Genomic DNA, 8871 nt, shown 5'->3' with positions numbered 1-8871 from the left:
GTTGGATTTTTTAGGATCACGTCTGTTAGATTTTTCTGAGTAATAGAATGCTTCCAGTTGAGTATAAAAGAAAAGATAGTTGTTTGAGAAGATGGAAAGATGAAAGGGGAGAGAAAGACTGAAAGACGAAAGGAAAAATAAGATTATGGGACTCAATTGTGTCAGCCGGTTGCGCACGCCGGTTGTAAGTAGCATTTTTGAAAACCCAAATATATGATTATGCATGCAGTCTCCAACAGCTCTATGTTTTGAAAAGATGGAAGCCAAATGAGACTTTATATGTAGTCTTCCTGGGTCAGAGACTCTTTGTGGCCTGAACACCAGTCAAATCTAACCTTTCCAAAACGTGGCCCTTGGTCTGACCGATCGTCGTTGTCTTTAGATAAAATTGGCACCTTATTTCAAGTACGACTCATATTTCACTTATTTTAAATTTTGTTATTAATTATGTTTATTGTGTCATATTTTAAGTGACATTTTATATAGACTGCTTAAAATGTATCATATAAATGATTGTGACAAGAACGACAAGATTTAAGATAAAGTGTAGTAGCATTGCTCTCTGTGCATACAAAACAGAAATGGGACATTAATTTCAAGGATGAATGGTAAAACGAGTATGAAAACACCAATGCTCAGTATGCACAACCAACACCACCTCCTTTTGAAGCCGTTTTATTTGTTTGGGGCCTCCTAATTTAAAGGAAAACTCTACTTGACGTCCACTGTTTGCTGCACTCATTTACACACATGACGTGTCATCCAATTTCCCGAGCCCCCCCCCCCCCCGTTTCATTTTGAATTTTCCTTTGCTTCAGATTAGTTCCAACCCCCCGGTTCCTCCTCCTGTTTAGTCTCTCCCTCCCCTCCCCGAGACTCCTCTACCCTAAGGGAGGCCCTGCATTTAGGGCCTGCATTTTGAGTTCCTCCCCCGAAGGCCCCCGAGACTCCTCTGCCCTAAGCGAGGCCCTGCACTAAGATTTTGAGTTCCTCCCCCGAAGGCCCGAGCTCCTCGCAGGTGATATCTTCTTCTTCTTCTTCTTCTCCTCTAAGATTTTTTCTTATTCTCTAAGGTTTCTTCTTCTTCTTCTCTAAGATTTCTTCTTCTTCTTCTTCTTCTTCTTTTTCTTCCTCTCTCTCTCTCTATGTTCGACACACTCAGATTGAAGCTCTCAATCCACCGACGCGAAGCCCTCAGATCTGCGGGAGGGGTAATGTATAGTTTCTTCTAAATAATCTTCCTGAAGCTTTTTCATGTATTACATTTTTTTCCCTCTGTGATTCTAGGGTTTAGTCATACATTTATTTTTTTTCTCTGTATTTACAGCATCTTTTTTCCTCTAGGGTTTAGTTATATGAGTTGTAAGTTAATGGTATTTTCCTAGAAATTAATGGGGTTGTTTCTAGATGATGCATAGCTAGTATTAGGTAGAGATTGGAGGTTGCATTCTATCCTGGCTAGTTTTAGTTTATTAATGAAGGTGGAAATAGCTGATTTTGGTTCCTAATTTCAAACAAAATCAGCTTCATAGTAGGAAAGGCCCACCATCAACTTCTATAATAGCATAGGTTTAATTTCCTGGTTTTGCTTTGAATGGTTGTAATAGTCTAGACCCACGTTCTACTGAACTGAACTAAGAGCGTTTTCTTATAACAGTAAATACGACTATAAAGAAAATGATGATTTTTGTACCCCCAATACATCTTACATACATATAGTATCATTAAATGAAAGATTTTGTATGTCCAATTTGAATCGATCTCAATGGATCCCTTGTGACTGCCCAGAGGAGAAGTAATAGGTAGGAATGATAGGATTGGAACCCGTTAAATTTTGTACCCAGAACTAGATGGAAGGTGGAAATAGCTAAAGGTAAAACGAACCAAATTTTACTGGAAGGGTGATGCTATGTAACCTCTTGGGTATGTTGTATATCTTGATTTTGGTCATGTATATAGATATATGTGCCGTACTGGACATATATTGCTTTGAATCACAAACATTGGCGATGGATGGTGCATCACCATGGGACTGTAGTTGGGTTTGTTCAAAATTGTGTGGATGACATTACTTTGGTTCTCCTTGTCATGGCAGAAACGATGGATCCCCCCATACTTAGTTTTTTTTTTTCTCACTTGTGGCGGTGAGGAAGACAACAGTGCATACAAAAGTTGAAGTACCTTGAAACATTCAAGGTACTTCAACTCACCTAACCTAACCTATACATCCTTCCTTTAGACCTTCTTCTTCTTCTTCTTCTTCTTCTTCTTCTTCTATATATTTTTTTTTCTTTCAAACTATGAGATCTTGATGCAAAAACTGTAAATTTTTTCCAGTTACAGAAAAATAATCTAGACTATTACAACCATTCAAAGCAAAACCAGGAAATTAAACCTAGGCTATTACAGAAGTTGATGGTGGGCCTTTCCCACTGTGAAGCTGATTTTGTTTGAAATTAGGAACCAAAATCAGCTATTTTCACCTTCATTAATAAACTAAAACTAGCCAGGATAGAATGCACCCAATATTTCCAACTCTCATTAGAATAAAATGCATGTTCTCTTCACTTACCTAGGTTGGGTTTGATTACTTTGAAATAGAACATGCATGCGGTTGTACTTTATTGACATTAGTTAATAGAAAATTAGACTATGGCTTTCTATTATTAGTTAAACCCCCTTACCGATGAAAAAAAAAATTATTAGTTAAACCCCCTGGTTTGACTAGCAATGCCAAATTTTCTGCTATTGCAGTGAAAGTAACCTAGAAATGAGATATGAGTAAAACTCTTCTTCTTAAATTTTGTCTCTTTAACCAAATCTATTAAGTGGCACATTTTAAATGCATGTCTATTTAGACTCACCTTTCTTTGCTTGTCTTGTGATTGTTCTTTTCCTGAAACTTTCTTTTTTCTCCATTACTCAAAATTAATTTTCGCTTGTGGTTGGAGGCTTACATCACTTCTTGTTCTTCTCTACTTGTTCTTGTATATAGAACCATACAAATAAATAATAATAAACGGCCAATCATGTTGCAATTAACTGGACTTTCCAAGCTGAAAACTAACCCCTGCAACTTGAATATCCAAATCTGTATTCTTTTTGGCATCTTTATCCATTTGGGAACACTAATGTGTACTTAGATATACATTTACCATGACTAACTGCATCATTAATTATTTTAACTTTATAAGTATTGTATCCTTTAATGGAAGTGTGTGGTTATTGCCATAAACATGATAATGAGCTGCTAGTGTTGGGTTACTTGAAATCAAGTTATGTTTAAATTTGATGATGGTCTTAGTTAATCAGACATTCACTAGGCAATATTACTATGTATTCAATTTTATAAATGAGACAGACTCTTATGTTTGAAGTTGTCTTTCCTTTGACAGAATCACCATGACATCTTCTCAATCATCATCTTTAGATAATGATTTTGTGATGGAGTCACCAACTTGTTGGTGTGGTTTGAAAACGCCACTAAAGACGTCCTACACTAAGAAAAATCCTGGAATGAGATTTTTTGCCTACCCCAAGTATAATACGGTAAAACAACTTAATATTTGTCATATTAAACTAATCGATTTGCTGTTGTGGATTGTACTTTTTGTCATATTAATTTGGGAGTTCGTACTGTGTGCAGGGAGATGCGAGGTGTAAATTCTTCGTATGGGCGGATATTTTTCAGTTGTTAGTGGAGAACATATTATTAAAAGAGAATAAGGCCTGGAAGACATGGGATGATGTATTACGCCGCGAGTATGCCGTTCGAAAAAGGGAAGAAAAAGTGAGAGAGATAGCGAAGAATTTGAAAAAAGAAAAGCGAAAGTTATTGTGTTTGTACTAGATTATTACCTTTGTAATATTGTTTGTGTGGTTAGGATAAATGTAATGTAAAAAGCACGTTGTATGAATTATGTAATTTTTGAGTAGAAACAGCTTGTGCAGGAATGGTTGATAGTGGAAACCATGTTCACAAAAGTTGATTTTCAAATGGGGCATATTTATATGGGTCTAGATGGTGCATATTTATATAGATATATAGATACTTTAATTTGCGTGTGCGCCCGATCACAAAATTTGACGTACCAAAAATAGTACTAAAATGCCTCCAATGTGCAACGGCCAGCTCATACTTCCACTGGTCTTGCTATAAACCAAACTCCACATTCAAATACTTAAGAAAATATCAACTACCCACTAGTAGTATTGTCACTTTAAAGTCTTCATGAATATTGTACTTTAGAAATTAGTTCTAAAAACTGGTTCCCGTGTGAATTTAGTTCATCAAATTCCCCGAAATGGACAAGGATCATGAAAAGCATATAATATATATATATATATATAACTACTTTTCATTCACACAACAGAATATAACTTTTGATGATAAAAACAGACTATATATGTCATAACCACAAAATATGTTCTCTACATGTTGCATGCCACCACATTATGATATATTTTCCGACAACCCAAAGCACTAATATAAACTAGAACATAAATAGACCCAAGTTGTTACTTCTATGTACTTTGCTCATGGCTTCCTTACATTCTCACTTAGGTCAACTCTCATTATCTTCTTCAGTGGGATTAATACCTGAAAAAAAAAATGAGTGCAACAAATTTCTGAAGGGTTAATGAGTAAATAGTGCAAAACTTGTTAATAAGCATTTTAAGGGAGAGGGAGAGAGACTGTGAGTGTGTGTGTGTGTGTGTGTGAATATTTATGAATACCTTAAAGTGGAATTTGTTCCTCAACTTCCATCTCACAGTTTCAGTGAATTTGTTCCCCAATCTTACTGCAGTCCCTCAACATAAAAATTAAATAAATCAGTCAATGTTGTTTTTACACAAGTGGCACATGTAGTAACATGTCCCTCAACCTAAGTACTTTATTTTCTAACAATGCAACTTCACTCTAAAAGAATAAATATGATTACTACTATTATGCTAGGGGCTTACATAAGGTATCACAAAATAAGATAAATAAGAACATATATGCTCTTAAAAACTTTAAAAAAAAGGTTCTAACTGAATAATGACTGCGAACTAAGATTACCAAGAATTGATGTGGTGTAGATCGTAGATATCTTTCCTATGAATATAGAAGAGAAGGAAAATGGCAATAGGATCAGATTCATTTTCAAGTACATATAGAAATCGATGTGAATAATGACGACTCTATTTAGCTTTTCTTTAATATTGTAGCTCTGTAACAACATTGATGGAACTATCAGTCACTTATACCAATGTGTCACAAGAATTAATTCAAAAGACAATGTAAAATTTGAAAATCTGTATAGCAAGTCCAAACCTTATTTATCACTTAACTCATTGGTGTCTGTCAGTTGTTGTGTCCTGCATTGGTATATAGAAATTATAAGTAGCCCACAATAATGATAAAAATTACAAAAGCTAGTTAAATTAACATTGCCTAGCCAGTTCTGCTGAATCAAATGTACCAAATCTAAAAGTATTGAAAAATAAATCAATCTATTATTCTAAAATGGCAGTTGGATAGACTTTGCTGGAAATGATTCAGTATTTTACTTTCAGGCTTGAGAAGTTTGGAAGGAAAGCAACTGACAATGCAAGCGAATGACCTCATGTGGAGAGAGACTGGAAAAAATAAATTATAAACTGAATAAAACAATGCCAGGTCTGAAAATGCATAGAAGAGCTCAGAAGAATGTAATCAACAGAAAAATAGGGCAGTGGTTCTTTCATGCTTGTGATGTTGTACAATGAACCTCATTTCCCCCTGGAGTTGATTATATATATATATATATATATATATTTATATATGTATCTTTTTCCCATTTTCTTACCCGCAAAGTATACTTATCAATCTCATAGATTCCAGTTAGATCATAGTCAAGTCGTTTAGCAGGATCACTCAAAGCTGCAAAAGAAATTAATGGAGGTCACTTTATATAACCTTTAGAATAATATAACTGCATGATATAAAAACCAAGGAAGTTATAAAAAACATGTAATGCTGCCTTCCACCAGCTAAAAAAAAGTGATGATTATAAACTTGGAAAATAATTTCGAGATGCTTTTTTTTTCTCGTCTTTTTGTAACATGTAGAAATACATCCATGATGCTGAAAGATCCACAGAATCATGTAGATTTCTCAGTCAATGTCCCATTGAATTTAATGACAAGAACTTTTGACAATGAAGCAATGGAAAAAACACCATTCAATGAGCTATCAGAAGAGAGATCACTAACCAGTGCAAGCCTTAGGTAATTTAAACTGATATTTTCTTCAGTTGCATCATAATCAACCTCCAAAACTTTGTAGTAGTTCTCCAAAACTTGTTGGCTCATGGTACCAAAACACCTTTGATCTCCAAGAGGTACAAAAAATTACCCGTTGCATCTCCACAAAAAACCTTACCATTGGCATACACCCATGGATACCAAAACTACACTAGGAGGTATAAAAATGCATTTTGAATAACTACTACCTTTCCCTCTCAAAGAGATACAAAAATTACACCGGAAGCATATTGACAAACTACACCCAACCAAAAATTACACCGGAAGCGTATTGACAAACTACACCTAGCCAAAAATTACACCAGAAGCATATTGACAAACTACACCCAACCCTCTCCATTTGGAACAAAAAAGAAACACTTTTCATATTTTCAAACTACCACCCAACCCTCTACAAGAGGCAAAAAAATGAAACACATTGTTAAGACACAAACTACACCATGGCCATTGCCAACAGACACAAAAACAGCAACTCAATCATGGCGGCAAATCTGAGAAATACAATCATACAATGTTAGAGGATATAAAGCCAAATCAATGAGAAATACAAGTATCTAAAAAGAAGACTTTAGAGAAAAATCAACAGAGCCAATCATGCAAAATAATACTAAACGGGGAAAAAAATGCGAGATAATTAAAATGAGTTAGGGCCCCTAGAGTCAAGTTACTCCCCGAACTCCCAAATTCCAACTTGTCCTTAAAAAAACAGAAAGATTGCATCATTTTCAAATAGAAAGATTGCATCATTTTCAAAAGGGACTCATATTTTCCTCTTTAACTACAACATACCATCTCCAAGAGCTTCAAAAAATGTGGCTTCTCATCACCATGGGATTACAAGTGTGCATCGATATGGTGACACATCTGACATAAAACAATCGTAGGATTACAAGTGTGCATCATGATGTCATACATGGTTGTCAATTATTGAAAAGACACAATTAACCTCATTTCCCCCTGGAGTTGATTGTGTAAGAATGCTGTTTTGTGTTCCAACATCAACCCCATCATCAAATTGGTGTTGTTCAGATCCCGGTGTCTCACCCAATTGTGTTTCATCTTCCAAGATTTTCCTGCAAGTCTGAGTTCCAAAACATAAATAGATACATATTAGATTCATAAGACTAACTTAAAACAATGCAAATTTAGACTATTAATACCGGTTTATTTCTCTTTGTTGCCAACTTTTCCACTAGTGGAACCTTCCTCTTACTTGGGGGTTTCCCTTTTCCTCGAACCACGTTGGGGTTTAATATCTTCTTACCCTTATCCAAGACGACATTTGCTTTGGCCTTCGTTTGTTCATATGCCGACTCTAGTGTTGAACCTTCACATTTTGTCTCAAACTCATCAACAACACGCAAGAAAGCACTGATTTTTTCATTATCTGAGGATATTTTGGTCGCTAATTTTGAACATCTTTTAAGCACCCGCTCATAATTCCGTGCGTCTGCTCTGTCCCGCTGGTCATTGTAACTACTTTTGAGTAATGTGTATGTCCTCTTTAAGTCCTTTCTCCAACGATCCAACACATATACATCTGGCAGCACATTAATTTTTTTCAACTGGCAAACTGTAAGTGCATACCCACATAGAATCCCCCTCATCTGAAACAGTGCACACGTGCATTTGACCTCCACCTCCTCTTCGTTATAGTAAACACAGAAATGGAGTGTTTTGATGTGGTCATCAGTAGATATTTCATCCAACACTTGGTATTTTAAAATGCACCCTTCTGTGCTTACCAACGAACAATTACAACACATTAGGCCCAACAACTCTCTTTGGACCTCTTTGAACTTTTCCTTTGTATATAACATTTGAAACTGCTTCTCAATATTAAAATGGGACACGCAGGGAATAGTTTGGTTGTTAGAATTGAAATCAGCCATTGTCTCTACCTCCACCTTCTTTCTAAGAGCATTATCAAATTGGTCAACGAATTCCTTCAACGTGGTACCGGAATGGACATACCCATCGAAAAATGCATTCATGCTTTCCGACCTTTGTGTTGTGCTCATTCCAGCCCCAGAATACACTTTTCAAGTAAGCTGGAACCCAAAAAGACATTTTCTCATATAAGGCTTGAAGCCATTTATTGCCGTGTAGATCATAGTTCGCAAGTACTTGACCCCAGCTCTCCTCAAATTCATTGATGGTCTGTGAGTCATATAATGCAGTCTGAAGGTCAGTCTTCAACCCCGCATTGAATTACGCATGAGATCCTAACTTATCTGGAAGTTTGTGCATTATATGCCATAAACAATATATGTGACTAGTTTCAGGGAATACAATGGCAATAGCACTCTTCATTGCCCAATCTTGGTCGGTTATCATGGCTTTGGGCGTCCGACCATTCATACAATCTAACCACATTCGGAACAACCACACAAAAGTTTCAGTGTCCTCGTTTGAAAGCAATCCCGCTCCTAATAATATGGACTGACCATGATGATTAACACCAACGAATGGAGCAAAAGACATACCGTACCTATTTGTTAGGTACGTTGTATCAAATGTTACTACGTCTCCGAAATACTCATACGCCGCTCGACTCCGAGCATCAGCCCAGAATACATTCCA

At 36.1% G+C, this 8871-nt stretch overlaps 2 protein-coding genes across 8 annotated transcripts; one reads left to right on the top strand and one right to left on the bottom strand.

Moving 5' to 3' along the window:
- Positions 1 to 1117: 1117 nt before the first annotated feature.
- LOC108986278 lies at positions 1118 to 3947 on the top strand. Of its 2 annotated transcripts, none has more exons than XM_018958849.2 (3): positions 1118 to 1216; positions 3396 to 3549; positions 3647 to 3947. In XM_018958849.2, exons 1-3 carry the CDS (start codon positions 1146 to 1148, stop codon positions 3848 to 3850), a joined length of 429 nt encoding a protein of 142 aa, XP_018814394.1. In that variant the 5' UTR covers positions 1118 to 1145; the 3' UTR covers positions 3851 to 3947. The 2 variants fall into 2 exon arrangements, 1 of the variants encoding a protein (XP_018814394.1); XR_004801207.1 differs by having other exon boundaries at positions 1124 to 1211.
- A 506-nt stretch (positions 3948 to 4453) lies between these two features.
- Positions 4454 to 8852, bottom strand: LOC108986264 (protein FAR-RED IMPAIRED RESPONSE 1-like). 6 transcript variants are annotated; one of them, XM_035688202.1, is made up of 8 exons: positions 7449 to 8852; positions 7235 to 7369; positions 6238 to 7152; positions 5832 to 5905; positions 5318 to 5361; positions 5063 to 5098; positions 4738 to 4802; positions 4454 to 4600 (listed from the first exon to the last, which is right to left on the bottom strand). In XM_035688202.1, the coding sequence occupies exons 1-3, from the start codon at positions 8307 to 8309 to the stop codon at positions 7123 to 7125; spliced, it is 1026 nt and encodes a 341-aa protein (XP_035544095.1). In that variant the 5' UTR covers positions 8310 to 8852; the 3' UTR covers positions 4454 to 4600; positions 4738 to 4802; positions 5063 to 5098; positions 5318 to 5361; positions 5832 to 5905; positions 6238 to 7122. The 6 variants fall into 6 exon arrangements, 5 of the variants coding, with proteins under 5 accessions (XP_035544095.1, XP_035544096.1, XP_018814374.2 ...); XM_035688203.1 differs by lacking the exon at positions 5063 to 5098 and having other exon boundaries at positions 6238 to 6984; positions 7078 to 7152; XM_018958829.2 differs by lacking the exon at positions 5063 to 5098 and having other exon boundaries at positions 6238 to 6779; positions 7078 to 7152.
- Positions 8853 to 8871: the final 19 nt, after the last annotated feature.

This window comes from Juglans regia, chromosome 3, assembly GCF_001411555.2.
Source record: "Juglans regia cultivar Chandler chromosome 3, Walnut 2.0, whole genome shotgun sequence".
Taxonomy (NCBI): Eukaryota; Viridiplantae; Streptophyta; class Magnoliopsida; order Fagales; family Juglandaceae; genus Juglans; species Juglans regia.
This window is presented reverse-complemented; position numbering and strand designations above follow the sequence as displayed.